The sequence below is a fragment of the Sinohyriopsis cumingii genome, chromosome 3 (assembly GCF_028554795.1).
Source record: "Sinohyriopsis cumingii isolate HCF-2022 chromosome 3, ASM2855479v2, whole genome shotgun sequence".
NCBI lineage: Eukaryota > Metazoa > Mollusca > Bivalvia > Unionida > Unionidae > Sinohyriopsis > Sinohyriopsis cumingii.
In genome coordinates this window covers 131,484,233-131,506,593 of record NC_142963.1, presented here as the reverse complement: position 1 = coordinate 131,506,593, position 22,361 = coordinate 131,484,233, and the positions used below count along the sequence as shown (strand labels likewise).

Genomic DNA, 22,361 nt, shown 5'->3' with positions numbered 1-22,361 from the left:
GCTCGTTCATAGTATGGTTTGTCAATTCCGGTTAACAGCCCCGGCTTGGAGTCGCGGCTGACAATGACTGTTTTCTTGTCGCTGAGAACCGGTTCAAATTTATCACGTATGATCCAATTACCTGATTCCACCCGGAAAATAAATTTTACTCTGAAGAAATACTTTTTACCGTCAAGTTGTGATATTATCGTTGCTGCGCGTTTGTCGTTCATGGTAGCATCAACAACGCCATCAATTCGAAATGTTGACCAACTATGAAATGCACCATCACGCTTGAATTCATTAATACAATCACGTATTTTATTTAACAGGGTTCTATCGTTTATTAACGCTTTTGGTGCGCCCTTCAGGGCTCTATCGAGATTAAACTTAATATTTTTCAAGGGCTTAATTGCTGATAATCTCTCGAACTCCTCCTCCATATAATTAAAACAAGTATTTAAATGAAAGAATTATCATATAATGAATCACTGCAAATGGTTGATGATTGGGTCGGTAACCCCGTGCAATAAATCATGTAGAGGTGAATTCTGTGGGTATCATTTACAAAGCGTTCGCAACGGGTCCCTTGGCCCTCTTCCGTGCTTGGTTTGCCGCGTTGGTGTAAGAGGAAAATCGCAGTTGTGTATCAGCTGCGGTGGAAAACGATACAGAGAGTTAAAACGTTATTACGATAAACGAATTAAAAACGCCATCATCGACCCCACCGCCGACTCTGTCAAAGACAAAATCATCAAAACTCCTCAAGACTACATTGAAAGGTTTATAATTAAACCAAATAATGAATTAGACAAGTAGTATTATTATACAAATGGACCAAGAGTTCAGACCTCACCTTGTGTTTGTTAATTACGAGGCATCTCACGACGGCGTTGTTAGAAATTGTAGACTGAAGAAGCCGGTTGGTAACGTAAATAATCACGGATACTTGCGATTTAATGCTGGGAAAAAAATCTGTCTTATTCACAGGATGGTGTATGAAGCGTTTAACGGACTGATCAACGACGGTCTCGTTATTGATCACATTGATGGATGTCCTCAAAATAACAGACTGTGTAATCTAAGAGCTGTTACACCGAGTCAAAATTCCAAATTTGGAAAAACAGGAGGGATGAGAAAGGCAAAACCCGTAAAGTCATTTGATACAATAACGCACGAAGAAAAAATATTTCGCTCTATGAATGTGGCTGGTAAATACTTCGATATTTGTAGTAAATCAGTTCGAGATGTTGCGGAGAATATAACTAAAACAGCGATCTCAAAAAAGACGAGTCACAGAATTCGATTTTCATATATAACATCAAAGGGAGATAAGTCGTTTTGTGATAGCGTCGCATGACAAGAGTTACGTCCCTTGAAGTCCAATTAATGTTGCGATTAATTAATCATTTTACGATGAAAACTAATGAAATACACGCTGTTATCTAACAGCTGTATTCTTTTTTTTAATGTTTTATTTGAGTATTTGGTTTCATTTAAATGCCGTGAAACACCATTAATAAGTATTTAAGGGTTTAACGATTCAAGGGAATTCAAATTAACACACACCTTGTGACTGACGCCGCTGTATTAGTCACTTTATATATAAGATGACTCGTTATAAGCCTGGGGCTTTCGAAAGCCAATTCAACTAATCAAAACTAACCCACGCTCTTGACCCGGGCGTGTGGTTGTCTTTTGTTCACAATCATGCAACCGGGTTAATTTAATTGGGTTGCTTTTGATTGGTTGAATTGGCCGTAGAGTTCCGCCCCGCCGTTTTATGTTTGTGCTGTCTTGTGCCGTCCCATCATCCATCAATCATTTCATTGTAAATATATTCATCCTTAATTAAGTACATGTAGTGATGTCCCCCAAGCATATCTTCTGGGCGGTCTACGATGACGTTTGTCACCCTAGGCCTCCCTCCCGGAGATGTATGTTTTGGGGTTCCCTTGGGCTCAGATGGATGCGAAGGCACCCAAGGGGTTCCAAGATGTGAGTGTCCTTAATTAAGTATATGTATATGCCTGTAATCTGCCACAACACTCGAGTGGAGATTTACGGCATTGTACTGTCCATGTATGCCTGCAATCTGCCACAACACTCGAGTGGAGATTTACGGCACTGTACTGTCCATACAAAAAACGGGGTCAAAAATGACCCCCAATAATTTTATTAAAATTTTTGATATTAGAAATAAGATGTTTATAAGAATATGGATTCCCAAGACATCAATAATATATTAACTGAGATTTCAAAATTAAAAACTCAAGGAATTGTATTATCTGATAGGCTCAACAGCGAGGAAATATTATCCGATTATGAGGCTATAAACGAACAATCGAAGCGAGGGCGTTTTACGCTAGCCCGCGAGTATTCTTTTATAAAACGATTACAACATACAATTAATGAGAACCTGTATGGCAATGACGTAAGCGTATTCATTGGGTTATTCACTGCCGTTGAAACAATACGAAAAAAACTCGGGCGGCTTTATGAAAAACGCCGCGAGATCTCTAGTAAGATTAAAAACATTAGGAGGATCATAGACGAAACCCCTGTGGGGAGCCTCAGCTTGAAGTTACCTGTGCCCACGTCGCGTGACGAAGTCGGCATACCAATGTAACATTATATACATGTGATGTGAAAAAGTAATGGTTTATTTTTTTTTCAATAAAGTCGTACTATAACGTTTTTAATTACCTATCCATATACACACAATGACACAACTTTCGCTTCGATATATTTCTGCCACCATGGAAAGACTCGGCGGAAAATTAGAAAATTTTATTTGAAATTGCGGATCAATTTACAATAATGGTAGGTGAATCACTTACTACTCGGCTAGCCAGAGAGCGGCTAGCAGCGCTTAAAAAGTTTATACCGTTACGAGACAGAGTGAGAGAAAAACTTCAAACGCGGCAACAAATGCAAACTGATTTTGCTGTTGGAAGTGAACAGTTATTTGCCCCGGTAACTAAAGCGACTAAGGATGTTACAGCGGCAACAGAACGAGCAATATATGGAGATATTCCTAAGGAGGGCGAGCGACGAGAAGTGCCTCTTCTTCCTGTACTTGAAAAGATAGCAGCAGAGACCGAACAAACAAAAAAGTCTCTGGAAACACTTCCCGTGGATATAACAACTACTGGACAGCAACAACGACAAAAAGAACGAGTACTAGAAGAACTACGACGACAAGGTGATACTAAAGAAGAGGAAGGAGACGTTACTATAGAAAAAATGTATTCACCACAAAATATATTTACACACGATGTATACAATAAAATTAAAAGTTTAGATGTCACTGAATTAGCTAGATTCACCGCGCTGAATTTTTCACCTGATCTAAGAGAAAACGCTGTAAACAAAATGTATAAAGGGTACATAAAAAATGACAAGAATTGGATAAAAAAAGTATACCTGGCAAAACGCGGCAAATTTAAAATCACAAAAAATATTCGCAATGATTTCGAGGATTTTAAAAAGATGGTATTGAGTAGAGTGGATAAAGAAAAGTCAACTGGATTTCTTGGTAAATGGGACACAACTGGAAATGGATATTTAGGCAGCGGCTTAGTTGGAAACGCTAGTGTTCCTTGTCCTGGTAGTGTTCTCAGTGATATATCACGGCTGGAAGTACTAATCGGAGGAAAACGAGCCGGAAATAACTCTCCGGAAATAATCAATGAGGCCGCTGATATTTGCAAGCGTTTATTTGCGGGCGGTATTATGGACATTAATGCATATCGAACGCTCATAGACGAGTTAGTGGATGATTAATTGGAAAACTGGTGTTTTTAATAAGGATGATCATACACTACAACCATGATAAACCAGTACTCGTCTACGTGGTAAACTCGCGATTGCCTGTTTACCGCGCGTACTATGGAGATGGTCTCGGTAGCACCATTGCGGGGTTATTTACAAGAATGGCTCCAAAAGTAGCGCCGTTAGCCAAACAATTAGGAATGAAGGCTATTGATGTTATTCGTGATAAGGGTATTAGTGCTATTGGAGATGTTGCCGGAAAGGCGCTTTCTGCAGCAAAGGACAAACTAATGTCATTGGTGAGAAGAAAAAAACAAAAACCACCGGTGATGCCATCAACGACGGTGATGCCTGCAAATGTCAGTAAAGTAATAAATAACGCCGTGGAAGAAAAACTAGAGTCGTTGGCGGCTCAGTCACTCACCAACCCGCCCATGAACGCAATAGCGGGGGAGTGGTCTTAAACAGAATTCAAAGAATTTACGACGAAAAAATCGCAATTGAAAACATCGACATGAATAATAATAGAAATGTTTGCGCGAACCGCTGATCCCGCGTTTGATATGGATGCCCCAGTGCGCAGGGATGATTCTGTCCGTGATTATCAATTTTATTCTTATTATGCAGCGCAACCTGACCTACGATCGCGAATTGAACTTCAAGTCCAAGATACCAGTAGATACTTTCTGCCATGTGAAGCGTTTATCGAAATTGAGGGAAAACTCGTGACAAATGCTGCCGATAATGCACCATACGCAGATGACGATCGTGTTCGAGTTGGTTTCGTCAACAACGGTATCATGGCGTTATTTGAGAGCGCCAGATATCTTATTGACGGGCGAGAAATTGAATCAATAGAACGCGAGGTTGATGTTGCAACGACGATAATTGGGTTAGCGAGATACTCGGATGATTATACAAGATCGGCGGGCCCATCTATGATGTTCGCAAAGGACTCCGCCGATAACGCTGATCATCTTCAGTACGTCAACGTGCTGGTGGAAAGAGATACCGCATTTGCTAATCAAGCTGAAGCAGCCAATCCAGACCGCAGAGCAAGACCAGGCGCTGAGTTCAATATTATGAAAAGTCTTAACGATAATTACAATATGGGATTCGCAGCACGAGTAAGAATGTTGCAAAGACCACGCCGAATGTTTTCATGCGCGATTCCACTCCATCACATATTTGGGTTTTGCAGAAATGTCAGAAAAGTTATCTATGGGGCTAAGCATACAATCGCGCTAACGCGAAGGGGCGATGATAACAATGCAATATGGCGTGCTGCTGGTGTCGCTGACGGTAAAGTCGTTTTAACTAAAATAGCATTGTGGATGCCGGTGTTGACTCCATCAGTTACCACGGAAGCACGATTGTTAGCATTTATGGAACAGGGAGGAAAATCGTTGTTGAGTTGGCTAGCGGTAACAACTGATGCTAAAGAGGATAACGTCGCCGATACGTTTACATGGCACCTGGCATCAAAACAGGGTGTTTCAGCCCCGCGTCATATATTCATAGCGCTACAGAATAGGGAACGATTGGGCAGTCAAGAACGCAGCCATATGATATTTGATCAATTAGGAGTCAGGGATGTTTCGCTGAGAATAAACGGACAACAGGAACCATCCGAGGATATACAGCTTAATTACGGCGACAACCATATCGCACGTGTGTACCATCGATTGCTGTCATATATGGGTCGTGATCAAAACGTCGACACTGGTTTGCAAATATCACAATCTGATTTTAAAAAGCTGTATCCGATTTATTATTTTTCGTTGGAACATCTTGATTTAACGAGACAATCCGTCGTTGATATACACTTCCGAGCTCGTATAGCCCCGGGTGGTGCCAATTATAGAGCGGTTGCTGTCATTCTCAGCGATAAATCAATGCTGTTGGAAGGTGTTGGTGGACGAATGAGAATCGTTGATGCGCCAGTGGAAAACATGTAATTGAAAGCACAAACGCGTTTAAAATAAATGTCGTATAGTGTCGTCAGTGTAGAGTTGACTGATGGTCAAGTCAAGAAATTACGATCAAAGTCGGCTAAACAATGCGGGACCACAATAACGCTGAAGCCGTCGCAGATGGCGGGTGGTAATCATAAGATATCGTTGACGGCGCGTCAAATAAAACATTTCAATAATGCGATGAAGAATAAAAAGGGTGTTCAAATAGATTTTTCAGCCGCAGCGATTAAAAACATGGAAAAGACCGGTGGGATATTTCCGCTGTTAGCTGCGATTCCGGCATTAATTGCCGCGGCCGCACCAGCAGTGGCGAAGGCGGCGGCGTTAGGAGCCGTTGGTACCGCGGCGGGGATGGCACTGAAGAAGGCAACCGGGAAAGGCTATAAAAAAAAACGACCCGTAGCCGGAAAGGGTCTAAGACTACCGGGGACCCCGTATTCATGGTACTCGGGAAAAGGTCTAAGACTACCGGGAACCGTTTATTGACTCAGGAGTCAATGACTCCCATGTCTAATTTTGATTTAATAGACGCCGCAAACGCGCTAGCGATAAAAAACTTCAGAGGTGTTTTTATGAGGGATCAATTACCGGCGGCACCAAGGAATATTGAAACCAGCATAATTAACCTCGATGGGTCCTCCGGAGCGGGAACTCATTGGGTTGCGTACGCGATTGATCCGCGTGCGATCGTTTATTTTGATTCATACGGGTTAGCCCCGCCGAACGAGTTCATGCGGTATATCCGGGCGTGTTCAGCCCGGGTTTTTTATTCCACGCTGCCAACACAGCGATTAAGTGACCCACCGATATGTGGCCGTGAGGTATTGAACGTACTCGCAGCGATTTCATCATCGCGAAAACCACCTCATGTGGTTGTAAACGAATACACTAGTGGGGTCGTAGAGGCCCGGCGGGTTAATTAGAAACGCCGTTTTTTTTTACAATAACGATGATTGATATTTGGGGACGACCGGTTTCGGCGCTGAAAGAATCCACGGAAACGCTCGCCACCGATGACATAAGAAAACTAATCGAGGATGAAATCGCTGATACGTTGAATCTAACAAGTGTTGACCCAGGTGAAATAGTCGTATTTCAAGACCGCCAGGGTAAACTGAAATCCAGTAATGTGTCGCTGGATGACGTTTTAACACGACGGCGTGATACCGCCGATGGCACTATCACGCTGTATGCCGGCGACGGACGACTCAAACCGGGTGAACATCTGTCGGAGGTGATGGATAGGATAACATTCGTCCGAGACAAATTTATAGAGTTGAAGGTATTTATGATCGAACTCAACACGCAGGTGAAAAAATCTGCCACCGAGGTGAAAAAATCTATCACCGATATACAACTCACTACCGCTAGTTTTTTTGGGACCCCGACGGTAACCGAACCAAATCTTGCAACAATAAAAAATACTATTTCGGAGTTTACAACGCTGTCGGGCCAATTTACCTCGTTACGAAAAAATGTTAACAGGATCGATGACAACTTTGATAAATTCCTTGGTAAAAAAAAATGCCAAACCGGATGAAATCACAATAACTATACATGATATCACTGCGTATGGGCAGAAAATAGAAACAATCAAAACTGATGTTGCAACGAACAAAAAGAGTGTAGACGCGCATGAACGGGAAATAGAAATAATCGGCGCTAATGTTGCAACGATCATAAATAATGTAGACTCGCATGGACGGAAAATAGAAACAATCAAAACTGATGTTACAACGATCATAAATAATATGGACGCGCATACACAGGAAATAGGAACAATCAAAACTGATAATGAAGCGAACAAAAAGGGTGTAGACGCGCATACACAGGAAATAGGAACAATCAAAACTGATGTTGAAGCGAACAAAAAAAATGTAGACGCGTATTGGCGGGGAATAGGATTAATCAAAACTGATGTTGCAGCGAACAAAAAAGGTATAGACGTGCATACATATGAAATAGAAACAATCAAACTTGATGTTGCAGCGAACAAAAAAAGTATGACCGAGAATACACGGGAAATAGAAACAATCAAAACTAATGTTGCAGCGAGCAAGAATAATATGGACGCGAATTTGCTGAGAATGGAAATAATTAGAACTGATGTTGAAGCGATTAAAGACGGACTACCGAGAGTAGCAGAGCAATTCGAAAAAATAAAAACCCCTCATGAGAACATCATCAACACAGTATACACAATTCGGCATGGATCATTCGATTGGACTCCTACACAGAATACAGTAAATATTACCGCAACTGTTAAGGGCATTTATCGATTGACACTGGTTTCAATGATGCAGTTTAATATATTATCGTCGAGTTCATCCGGGTTTAACAATACAATATCAACAATTATAGACAGGAACGCAACTGAACAGTTTACAATTTATGCCGTTGATAGAAATCTAGCCGGGGCAAACATTACATGGTATGTGGAATTTGCAGCGAATTTAATTAATTAAAAACACTAGCTCTTTTAAAATAAAAATGACCACCAGGGTAATTGAATCAGAGGTATCACCGACGTCACATCAATATCGATTCGATACCGCAAAAGAATTCTCCGCGAACTTGAAAACGCTTTCCGAACAATACCGCGCAAAAATAAAAAAATACCGCAGAAAAATAACCGCCATCGACGCGGTCGTGTACTCGGTGTCGGGTATAGTAGCCGGTACCGGTGTTATTTTATCCACGGTGACCACGATAGCCCCGATCGCTGTTCCAATCGCTATCTCCGCGATGACAACAATTGCTGGAGTCGCCAACGCAATCACTAAAAAGATATCATCGTGTTTTCAGAAAAAACTCGACGAGTATACAGTAAAACATCAAATAGTATCCGACGCGTACTCGAAATTATCCGGGTTGATCTCGTTATCGATTGATAATTTGTCCATATCCGATGTTGAATTCTCCACGATGGTCCAGTTGTATAGCTCCGCGATGTCAAAAATCGAGGATTTTCAGCTGGAAGCCGGAACCACCTGGTTGTTGAAATTAGACACTAAAAACAACGAATAATAATAATGTCGCTGAACCCCGAAGGGTTTCAGTTGCTTCAACGGATCGCGGAGAACACCACTCCGGTACAAACAAATATGATATCGATAACGTCAACAAAACCCGAATTCAGTGTGAACTTCCCATCACCGGTTCCAGTGAAGGAAATAGCGCTGGCAAAATTGCGAATATATCACAGTTGGCCTAATATCCGAGCGGACGCATTTAACGGACAACAACCTAATAACTCGCTGGTTTTTGCATGGACAAATAAACCCGATGGGACCCCAGACTGGAATGAGGTTACAATACCAACTGGGTCATACCAAATAGAACAAATCAATGGAGAATTTCAGCGCAGGATAAAATCGATCACAGGAAAGGAATCAAAAATCGCTATTACGGTTCATGAACCGACGTTATCGTCGACGATTGAAATAAGCACACCGGGGTATATGGTTGATATTTATAACAGTTCAGTAAGAACCATACTAGGATGGCCCGAGAATCCACCTCGTGAAACCCCCGAGGACTTGCACACGAATGCGCAATCGTATCATGAAATTACCCCCCGGTATCTAGGTAAATTATCTATTATAAAAAGCACGTTATCACCCAGTTGGTTTTTATTTCAAGACAGGAATATCATGCAGTGGTATTTTCAGCATAAGGAAAATCCTGAATCGGTCGCCATATTAACAGTTATTTTAAGTGATATCACTGATACTTTTGTCGAGATTAATCATTATTACCAATTGCAACTAGAACAACTACGGAAAACAAAAGCACGAAAACACGTTGAGGTGTTAAATCAACTTATATCAGACATGGAATATGTCAATGAACGAATCGTTAAAATGATATCCGATAACAGCGATGGTAGTAAACAAAAATTCCTAACCGAGTATAATATCACAGAAGCCGATTTACCCAATTTCAAGTTTCCAGGATACAACGCGACAGAACTAAGAAAGTCTCTTAATGATTTTCTCGGTCCATCAACTTATATCCTCAGACACGATAACGGAGATGGTGGTAGGCATATTGCTCCATACAACGTAAATATCGCATCGGTGACAGCGATTAATCTAGTGTGCGATGTTATCGAAGGGAGTTACCAGGTAGATACCAAGCAATCAAATCAAGCTCAACAGGGGTATATCCTTTATTCGTTTTCACCAACAGCCCCTCCGGGATTTTTAATCGTTGAGAACCCGATTAATCCGGTCTATATGCGATGCCATAATCGGTTTTTAACGAGAATTAATTTCAGACTTACCGATCAGTCAAATAACCTAATTGATCTGCAAGAGGAGGAGTTAGTGATCACTCTGTTTGTAAGATCATAGCAGCAGGGGGTGCGATGACATCGACGCGGTCGTCGATGTGCTTACCGGACGCTGACGACGCTGGGATCGGCGCGCAGAAGGCATTAATTAAACCAAATGACGTCCGGACAATTGTCGATTTGGCCCCTCGACGATGACAACGACGACGACGTCGTTTTTTTTTTTACCAGGCGCTGACGACACCGGATCCGCTGAGTGCAGAAAGTATTAATTAAGCCAAATGACGTTTGGACAAAATGTCCGATTCGCCCCCCCTGCTGCTCCAGTTTCTTTCATCTATTGATCCCTTACTTCAAATGATATACTGTCAAAGTCTGTCATTTCCATTTTTTAAAAATAAGGTGTCTTGCTTTTTGCTGTGCCAATAATGTCAATATTTACTAATTTTAGCAAGTTTTGACAAATGGGAAATAAAGATATATATTTTTTAACTTATCAGCTCCATATTTTTAATCCATGAGTCTGTCTGTTTGTATTCTTCTGTACTGATTAATAACAACTGTTAAGAGGTTCATTTTCCCTTTTGTCTTCTACACATCACGTCCTGGATGCGATTTAAAATAAAAATGTAATCAACAGTTTGATCATGAAGATGCTTGCATGCTTTGCTTGAAAAAATGTGTGCAGTTCAAAGCATCTGAGATACTTCTCTAAAGTTAATCTGGTTCCCTGCTTAACTCCACTATATCTAATATGAAACTCAGATCCAAATCAAACACGTACAAGCCAATTATCCAGATCTAAGAACAACAATCTTATTTCTGTTGCTCAGCTTTTATTCCACAAGTTCATATCTTAAAGGGCCATTTTCATAAGAATTACAGCAAAATCAAAAAAGTTGACAGGTCTTATATGGATGTGCAGACTTTAAAGTCCTAACCTAACCACAGGCAATTTTGTGAGCTCCAATGTATTGAGCTCGCAGGCTCCAACAAATGAGCTTCTCAAACACAGTTTTAATGCAAGCAGCAAGTTTCATGCTGGAATGGTAAGAATTGTTAATAATATAGAGATTTCTTTGACAGGTGTTTTTGGAAATAAAGGGTACTTGTTGATAATAATTAGACACTTGAATTACTTTTAAAAAAGTGATCAATCTATTGAAAATCTAGCACTAGCAAGTGGTTTTAATTATCTTTTATCTCATTCAAATTAATAATTTCAGGACACAAATACTTATTGATTGGCAAATCGCTCAAAAAATTTGACTTGCCATGGACTGTTTTGATGCACAACACCAATTTCAAGGTGGCTACGCTACTGCTGTTAAGGAAACGAACAAAATAAGTGTTAGCAAATCATATAGTTGCAAGTATATATATATATCAAAACAAAAGGTCTACCTTTTATTATTGTTGATGTAGTTGAACAGATGTGTCTAATACAGTAGCATATCTGGCACAGAAAAGTAAACTTGATTAAGTTTCTACAAACAAATATACTGACCCTGTTTCAAAGAAAAATTTTTTTTTCCATTTTTCAGTTCACTATCTTTTACCTAAATAGCTCTCTTTCTCTAAAAAAAAAATCTAGACATTTCCAAACCCCTTATTTATGAATCCATTTATCTATCTATTTACATGTTCACCTCTATCTTTGCCTTTTGGGTACATATGCATTCTAACCCTTCCTTTTCGTCTCTCATATATATATATATATATATATATATATATATATATATATATATATATATATATATATATATATATATATATATATATATATGTATATATGTATATATATATCTATTTTGATAACTTTAATTATCTGCATATGGTTTTAATGTGCAAAAAAAGATGAAAAAGAAAACTACACTTTTTTATTTGTAAAATAAATATGTGATTTCCTTTTTAAAAAAATTCCATATTTAAATATGCCTAATGTTTTAACTTTGATATGATGGTGTCATAGTTTTCTGGAGCAAGCTCAAATCTTCCAAGGGCAAGTTAAATTTTTAAATTTGTAAAAGCCATATCCATTTTGTGTTTCCAACTGCATTCACTTTTTATTTACTGATGATGTGTAAATGCATATATTTTTTTCATGGAACTATGCACTAATCTGAGTGGTGTTTTTCAACATCTAGACAAAAGGTATAAAGATGTCGACATCGCTTTTTACTTGAGTTACCTCCCTTGCATTAACATATAATTCAAAGGAAACAGGAAGCAATATCACATACACTAGTCCTGCAAGTTACTTTACATTAGCCATTATTTACATACCCTCCATAATTAAGAAACAAAAAAAAACATTTTTCAATGAATAAACTGGTATAATGTACTCAATTTAACCTATGATAATCTCCTGTACCATATGTTTTGTCTTTCTATCATTCTGTGCCAAAACCTCTCACAATAATGGCCACTTTGTTATCTATTCAATTTCTGAATTGATAATTCCAGGATATTATGCTTTCTCCTAATTAAAATGAAAGCAGCCCATAATAAATTATGGGGAAAAGGTGTGTGTGTGTATGTGTAATTTGGATTTTTAACATAGCTTTAACAATTTTTTAGTCATATCGCTACGATGTCTGCAGTGTGACAGTTTATAGTGATGTCTGGCACTGGGACATCATGCCGCATTATGTCCCATCCAGTCACATTTTCCTGACACCAGGCTGACCAGTCCTAACACTAACCTCTTAATGCTGAGCACCAAGCAAGGTAGCTGTTAGTTCCATTTTTGTAAGTCTTTGGTATGACTTGGCCGGGGATCAAACCCACAACCTCCGGCATCCAAGGCGGATGCTCTTACCACTAGGCCACCGGAGCGGTCTGCAGGAAAAGGTTGTTGTAGTTTAAATATAATACAAAGCTAAGCAATCCCTAATTGTTAATTCTTGGTAATTGTTAATTCTTCTTCTTATTCTAAATTCTAGAAACAATGTAGACCTAAAAACACAGAGCAACTAAAGAAAAGGTAATTTTACAGCCAGTAGAATACTAACTTTCCTTGTGCAAAAGAGGATGTAGCAAAAAGTCTTAAACCTAATTTACAAAAAATGAGAATCCAAAGACAAATTAAACTTGTCTTATGATTATTATGCAAGATGTTAAAATTTGCAGAGCGAAATTTTGTGTTTTTTAGTTCTGTCAGTTATTTGGTCTTTAGATTTAATATCACTTGGTGCATAACACTGACTGTAAACTGCTTGCATAATTATTATAAATGTACATTTTTGACAGTCTATCACTTGAAATATAAATTCTATGAAATTGATAGTCACCATTTTGACCATATAGTTGATGATGTTTCTGCTGTTGTACATAGCTGCTGTTCTGGCAGTACTGTGCAGGGAACTCTACCAAAGGAACATCACTCCTACCATCATTTGATTCAGACCCCTGCGGAACTGACAGTAGTGCCTCTATTATCAGATCTAAGAGCTGCAGATTTCTACATAAAAAAACACAAAAAACTGTCTGATCAAAATATGCACTAACTTCAAGTTATCATGAATAAACCTGATATTAATCTACCCATTGACTGATGTAAAAACCTCTTTTAAGGATAGATAGAAATGTTAAATGGTATCCAAATGTTTAGACTCTTTTTGGGTGATCAACAACATCTGCCTATAATCGGGGGGGGGGGGGATAAAATGTTTTATTAATCGTTACTTGAGCCACACGCTATGCAAAATGTTTGAATCAGGTCTGAATAAAACAAAAACTGCTCAGGACTACAGTTCAACCTCGCAAAACAGGTCCTGAATTAAGGTTGCAGAGCCATTTATAAATGTTGACAATTTTATAGCATCATCAAAACTAACTCCTGGATATCTCTGCTTCTTAAATAGCAAATTCAAAATGAGCTATACTAAACAAACACAAATGCCCCAACAAATTGACAGAGAAATGGACCTGAATACAAACAGACAAGTGGACATAGTAACAGAAGATGGATAGACAGACGAGAGGAATATTATGGATTAATACTTTTGATAATCCAAAGAAGTTAATTATCATAAATATTTATCTCTGCAGCCAATAGACATTGACAATATTATGATCAAGAAATATGATTTGCCACTTTGTCACTTGCTTGGTCTAGTGGTAAGAATGGCTACCTGTCATATAGAATTAGCAGGTTCAAAATCCCACGATGGGCAAAAAACAAATTCTTGAGTTAGGAAGGAGAATTATGTTACTACAATATTTTCTGTGTGAATACAGAAAACACAGCAGTACATAAATGTTAAACAGATGACATTATTGTGTGGGTTATGTAATAAATCTGCTACAATCCTTATACATATTGCTAGCCAATATGTTGGTGCATAATATAAGAAAATTTACTTGTTTTTAGTGAATAACATATATTTCACCTTTGAGGGTAAATACGTAAGTATACTGTTTTTTCCACACCCATAAGATGAAATACATACCCATTATTCACTCTATGCTCTATATGCCCCACCAAACTTCATAATAGGACATAATAAAAATCTTATTTTTTTTTTTAAAAATCCAAAAAAATAACTTGTGGGTTAAAATAACATGATGCTGGTCCATACTTTGGCCTACTGTTTCCATTGTTGTGTCCATTAGTACATGGACCAAGCAAAGTCTCGAGCACTATATTGAAATCTTGCTTCCTCCAAGCACCGTGGACCTCCTCCCCATTCTGAAAAGAGTGATATTATTGCAATCATTTTCACCAAACTTGATTTATATAACATAGCATAACAAGTTCTGACAACTTCTTACAAACATCTCTGAAGCAATCTGTAAAAGACATGCTGGCACACATTATACTCAGAAAATGCACAACCAGTACACAGAATTAATGGAAAACTTGGAAACAAAACCAACCGCTGATGGTGATTATCTGACTCAGAGTACAGTGAATTGCAAATTATGCATTTGCCAAATGCTTCACAGTCCTCTATGAAGGACTATTAAAGCATGCTTAACTCTGGCGATTATTGACCAATGGGTCTCAGTTATCTAGACCTATGCTCAAGGTATGCAGTCTTGAGCTAAAATTACTGTACAGAAACCATTATTGTCTTATCAGGCTAACCAAGACAATGATCTCTGACAGCTATATCTGAGAACTTAAAGGTTGCTTCATTACCTTCAGTTTGGACGAGGGACTCACTCTAGAATAAAAGCTATTTTTCTTGAAGCCACAATGACTCTCATATTTGACTCCAAAATCAATAAACCTCTTCCATACTTAAGTGCAAGCCCCCCTACCAAATTTAGCAATGTTACATGGTCTTGAGCTAAGGTTATTATGTAAAAACCATTTTTCTTCTCTAAGTGACCACGACCTTTGACACTCTGATCCCCAAATCAACATGCTTTCTCTTTACTGCAAATGCAAGCCATCCACAAAGATTGGTATTGGGTCTTGACTGTTTTTTTTTTTTTGTATACCTAAAAATGACAGGCTTCTTACCTTATCCCAATTACAAACCATGTTAAAATGTTGGTAACTGTAGATGGTGGAGAATTCAAGTGCCATTTTTCTTTCAGTTACATGACTTTGACCTTTTGACTCCAAAACTGACAAGCTTCTTTTTCTCACCTAAATGAAAGCCATCCACAATATTTGGTAATTGTAGATAGTGGAGAAACTGAGTTATTGTGTAGAAACAATTCTTCTTCTCTCAGTCATAAAATAGCTGACATATCAAAGGACATTCATAACAATTACAATCATAGTTTGCACAAGCATGAAACTGATGACAATTACCAGCCATCAGTATTAGTGAATTCAGTCTATTCTATATGCCATTCTGCATGTATCTTTGAAAAAAGCTATAAATATCTATTACAAAGATCTTCAAACATTGTTCAATCCCTTGCTACCAATGGCTTTTCCATTAATAGGCTATTATTTATAGAATAAGACACAATTCAACCTTTTAAGATAAAACTCAATAAATGAACATTAACAAAGTACTCATTATGTAAAGTGCATAAAAATATCAGCTAAAACTGCCTTTTTTCTCTTCATGAGAAACAACTGTTAGCACATCTATCGATCTGAATATCCTTGTTCCATTTAGACTAAACGATGCTGGAGACAAATTGTAGCAAGGTGCTGAATCACAGGGGACTTTGTTTGGAATGTCAGATCATGAAAACGTTTTTACAATTTAGTACATTGCTTTTTTTAAAAAGGTACTCTGAACAAAAGACAATCCCAATTTATCAAATCCAGCTGTCACAGTGATCACTATGTCAAAGTTCTGTCAAGGCAGACTTAACAAAAATGAATATTAACATATGTGTAAATGTCACTTTAATAAACCTTTCCCACATGAAAAACATACCCAGACAATTTGATTCATTTTTTAATTTATAAAATTGCTCCATAAATTATGGCAAATAAATATTATACCTGTTTTCCACTTTGAAAGTTCATGTATTCTATACAAGATTTGTTGCATGTGGAGATGCAAAGTTTCAGTTGTCTCCCTTGCTCCATACCAAACAAATATTGCCATGGAAAAATAAAACAACTCAAAGAATAAGTACTTAGAAAAAAGGACATAGTGATCTAGTTTTTTTTCTCACTCCCTTAAACTGGTGAAGAAATGGTTACATCTATTAACTCATAGGTAGTCTCAAGAATAAAACCTAAACTGTTTAATCATTCCCATTTATGACAGAAAATTTGAGCTGATTTCTTACATTAAACAATTTTGTTGATGTACATTCAACTTTTTTTCTCCTATTCTTCAATTCAGAATGATGAATAAATTTTATATGATTTACGTGGTGTGTGAACTAAATTGAAAAATAAGTGTTTTATAGAACCTGGTGTCTTCCTATGAATGTCCTTTTATAATTCAACTTTCTTGTAATACAGACAAGGCAGGAAGTTCTTGCATCTCTGGGTACAACGATACTCTAATTATGTTCGGAAAAGACAATAACAGTTATTGGTCTCTTTTAGGGCTGGTTTCACAAAGTAGTAGGCTAATAGTCCCCACTTAATGTGACTGGGGAAAGTATTAGAAGGAGAAAGACAACAACAATTACTGGTCTCTTACAATTCACACTAGACAATAACAGTTACTGCTGTTATGACATCTATAGGAAGACAGTTAAAAGTTACTGATGTCTTGCAAATTCACACCTGGATAATAAGTTACTGCTGTCTTGCCATTCATAGCTAGACAATAACAATTATTGGGGTGTCCATTCACAGGAAGATATTAACAGTTACTGGTGTCCATTCATGGCAACACAACAACAGTTATTGGCATCCATTCACAGCAAGACAATAACATAATGGTGTCCATTTACAGCTGACAATATAGTCAATAACAGTTATTTGGATGTCCATTCATAGCAAGACAATAACAATTATTTGGGTGTCCATTCGTAGCAAGACAATAAATGTTAATTGGGAGTCCATTCAAAGCTAGACAATAACAGTTATTTTGGTCTCAATTCACAGTGAGACAATAAGAGTTATCTGGATGCCCATTCATCATGAGACAATAATAGTTATTTGGGTGTCCATTCACAGTGTGACAATAACAGTTATTTGGGTGTCCATTCAGTGAGAAAATAAACAGTTATTTGGGTGTCTATTCACAGTGAGACAACATCAGCTATCTGGGTGTAAATTCACAGTGAGACAATAACAGTTGTTTGGATGCCCATTCACAAGACAGTAACATTTATTTGGGTGTCCATTCACATTGAGACAACAGCAGTTATTTGGGTGTCCATTCAAAACTAGACAATAACAGTTATTTGGGTGTCCATTCATATTTGGGTGTCCATCCACATTCAGACAATAACAGTTATTTGGATGCCCATTCAAAAGACAGTAACAGTTATTTGGGTGTCCATTCACATCAAGACAATAACAATTATTCGAGTGTCCATTCAGAACTAGAAATAACAGTTATTTGGGTGTCCATTTACAGAGAGACAATAACAGTTATTTGGGTGTCTATTCAAAGGGAGACTATACCAGTTATCTGGATGTCTATTCTCAGCCAGACAATAACAGTTACTGATGTCCATTCAAAACAAAATAATACTGCATAATAAAGCACTCACAATATGCACACAGACCCAGATCTGCAGTCTCAAAGTTAGCTGATCAGAGTTACCAGTGTGCTTGCAATAATAAACATCACTGACAGATTTACAAGCGAATTATGTGGTGATACAACATTCTGCTCTGTACTAGTATACAAAGGATAAATAATAAAATAAACCTTTCCAAACATTTCTCATTCTGTGTCCCACCAACTCGTGAACCTCTTCAGTCCATCAACACTTACCAAACATATTCTAAAATTGTTCTGTGGGGTGTCGGCTAAAGCTAACAAGGAATGGCGCATCCTTTCTATGTCCCTGAAAAGAAATGATAAAATGTCATAAGGAACTGGGGAAAAGGTCATTTTAAAGGCTCTGCAAGCACTACAATTTGTAAAGTACTCAGATATTTTACACAGTTCAAATTTTCAAACCGCATCATTGAATTTTGAGATTGAAAGCTTTTGCAAAACTTCCATCAGCAAAGAAACCAAATAAATTAAAATAAGAGCATTTGCCAGTGTATTAAGCTGTGGGGGTTTATTTTGTCTTTCTGCCCATTAACTATGCATCCCATCATGACTGGTCACATGACTACATAACAAAATGCTTTATTACTCCTGTAATGTATCTCATAATGACCTTTCACATGAGTACATTAAAAATGCTTCAAGACTTCTATAGTACATATTGTGAATTCATTTACTTTCATGAACAGTGTTTTTTTTTTCATTTTTTGTGAAATGACATTTACATGGATTATTGGATTGGTGAAGTGGGCCTAACTTTCCGAATAAGGCTGTTTAGTGGTTCTTCAAAATTAACATCTGTAGCTACCACAAAATCTACAAAAACTGGAAGGCAATGAAAAATTTTAAATCACAACCAAACGGAAAGTTTAAACTATTATGACATTTTTTGTATTACTCCACAAACATGTTTCTTTTTACCTGGTAAAAGCTGAATACATAAACTCATTAATTTAAAATAACTATTGTGAAATAAACAAAATCTGAACAATGATTTAATAACATTTAGTTATATATGATCATATGTCAGAAACTTATTACATCAAATCAGCCAACAGCACGAAAAATTCTACTAATACTTTGTATTTTCTGTGTGTCATGGAAATGTATCAACACTGTTAATATAAAGAGGAACAAAAAAAAAAGACTCAGAAACACTGGGTTAAATAATTTAATTTATAATGTGTTGACATATCAGGGTCTATGTTGTTTGTTCCACTGACTAGTCCTATCAAACTGTACAGATCCAGATCTGCCAGTACATTATGCAGTTGCAAATCTGGGTCTGTGCTGTGAGGTTGCACATGCACTGGAGTTCAAATTGAGTATATATGTTAACCCATATCCAACAATGTAGATTAGGACCGCTTTATGGTCAATGAACCATTCTGGTTGTACATTTCAGAAATTCTTAATTTTCATCCAATTATACCAACCAAATTAAATCAATACACAATTAAAAACTACAGTGAATTACTCATCATAATGCAAAGTCTTGAATACAATGAGAGTGTACCCAACTCTGAATGGAAGTAACAACGGGATAATTGACTGATCCACAATCGCAAGGCAATGCCAAATGAAATCCCAAACAACAGATGTACAGCCATTGCAACAAAATAATAAATGACTACTCATGAGTGAAGGGACTGAATCATACATTAAATATTTTAATTTTATATTTGAATTAAATAGTTATGGCAAGGTGTAATTAAATATTAAGATAATTTCTTTGAAACCTGTATACATTCATGGGCTATTGATAAGCAAAATCAAAATGTATTAGTTACCTGCTGCTTTCCATGAGAGTAAATTTAATCAATGGAAAATTCAACCATGAAATCTGCCATCTCTCCAGAATACATATTTTTCAAATTCATATATAAATTTATTGATATTCAAAAATGGTTCCACTAAGTCTTTGTAGTATCCCAGATAAATTGACAATGGACACAGTGATTATAATGATTAAATGCTTAGTAAATGGCCATGTTTTTTGTTTCTAACTTCTCCTTTATCCCTTCTTTATGTAAAAAAAGAAAACCTAAACTTTGATGAAGCCGTTGGTAATATGTAAAAGCCATAGATGATAAAAACGTTTTTTTCGTTTTTTATTTTACCTCGAAAAACGAGTTTTTTTATGTTTTTATTTATATGCGTTTTTTACATTTGGTACTTCCATTTTTTTTTTTATCATCGGCCATACAGGCGGTCCTCTGTCATACTCTAGATCACTGCTCTAGATAACAAATATCGATCAATAATGAATCTATAATGCTAGCCTACAATACTTTACGTAAACATGCTACAACATAGTGCTGATATCTGGTAATGTAGGCCAGGTGTGGTCAGATCAGTCAGATGGTGATAACGACATTGAGTGAAAAAAAAATCAATGTTATCTGGACACTAGTTTAAAACTTTTGACATTTTTTCATATTTGTATCACTGAAACTTTAAAACTGGTATGTAGCGTGTAAATAAGTAAAATATTGATTACTGTGTTGCCTAAAAACTACTGGAACGTTTTTTTTCATTTTTTATTTACTGAGGAAAAAATGCGTTTTTTTTACATTTTTTATTTTAATTTTAACATTTTTAACATCTATGGTAAAAGCTGTAAAGCAAAGAAAAGATCTATATTCAATAATCTTGCTTTGTCAAAAAAGTCATGCACAATATATGTCAACACAGCATTTTTTATAAACACCCACATTATTATTAGCCATGTGGATGATAAAGACTGTCACCTTTGTAATTTAAACAGCTGTTATTTGTTAACTCATGACATGGTAAAAAGATCAGATAAAAACTGTTGACATCATCAAATTCAAATGTTATTATGTTTGACCTAGATTAATCTGTCAATATACAAGTCCAACTGCAAACTACACAGATCCTGTTGTTTGTTCTACTGATTCCTTCTAGTAAACTGCACAGGCCCAAATCTCCAGGGTCTGTGCAGTTAGCTGATGTTTTGGACTTCTAAGTGACTATTATGGCAGGTAGGTCCGGAAACATGCTGAAATTAACAATAAATCGAAGATCTTAAAACCCTTGTGCTACGTATGGGCCAAGTGTCTTGAGACCAGGTTCACAGTGCATGGATTTATTCATCAAATGGTAACAGCCTGAAATTCTGAAGATTTGTCATACAGTTCACAAGTCCGATATATTTTTTTTATAAAAGAACTGTTTTCCAAACATATTAGCCTAAGTTCCATTATCCTGAAGGTATGAAAATTCTAAGTCAATAAGTGTTAATATATGTAGTCTGAAGTTTCACTGATCCAAGAATTAATAACTTCAAATGACAAGGTTCAAAGATTCACAATTCCAAAGGTATTTGATAGGGGTTTCAATGGTCCAATCTTTTATTAGTCTGAAAATAGTTGAAAACGGGTTCACAAATCTAATGGTATTTCGATCTGTAGGTATTTGAAAATGTGTTGATTGGTTAAAAGAATCAATATTCTGAATATGTTTATGTATTGGTCCAAAGGGTCATGAATTCAAACATATTTGAAACATGTTTCACGGATCCAAAGTCTAAATATATTCAAATACATGAATAGAGGTTTGTTTGTGCAGTACTGACGTTTAAAAAAATCCTCAACATATTTGAAGAGAGTCACAAAAGAGGATTTATTGTAAAAGAAAAGAGACGATTTCTGAACCATAATGGCCTTTATCAAAGTTAAGTTTTAATAATTTCAATTTGTTAAAAATTATTTTGATTATTCTTCTAAAATTTGTACTAAAAACAGAAAACTTTGCAACAACAATGGGGGATGTATTATTTTTCAGTAAATAATTTTCTATTAAATCTGCATTGCCCACACACAAAAAAAGAATAAATTGTTGTGGCAGAGGTATATTAGCAGAAATATAGAGCAGACATGAATATCCTAAGTTGACATTTGAACTCTCTCTTTTTGATCTTATAGGTCTGTTTTAGACTTTGAAAGCTTTAAACTGCCATTTTTCAGCACAAGACAGGCTATACAAGGTGGGTGGTATATGTAGTGGTGGCAAAACCTGGGAGAACCACATGAAAAACCAACAACTTGGGCAGCTTTCTCACATACCCATGTTGGTCATGCTGAGACAGACTCAAACTCATGCAAACAGAGGTGAGATGTGCGAGTGACCTGTAAAGGTGAGTGTCTTTGACCACTTTACCCCTAAGGTCCCCTCTGATTTTTTCCTTGGGCAAATTGGCCTGAG

The 22,361-nt window shown here is 37.0% G+C and overlaps 1 protein-coding gene across 1 annotated transcript in view; it reads right to left on the bottom strand.

Annotated features, from left to right (window-relative positions):
• LOC149803861 (inositol-pentakisphosphate 2-kinase-like) overlaps positions 1 to 22,361 on the bottom strand; it is a 173,566-nt gene that overhangs the window by 24,559 nt on the left and 126,646 nt on the right. Inside the window, exons 8-10 of the mRNA XM_089953675.1 lie at positions 18,351 to 18,423; positions 14,607 to 14,716; positions 13,317 to 13,486 (exon numbers count right to left, since the gene is read on the bottom strand). Of these exons, the coding sequence (XP_089809801.1) occupies positions 13,317 to 13,486; positions 14,607 to 14,716; positions 18,351 to 18,423 (353 nt within the window). The remainder of the gene's footprint in view (positions 1 to 13,316; positions 13,487 to 14,606; positions 14,717 to 18,350; positions 18,424 to 22,361) is intronic.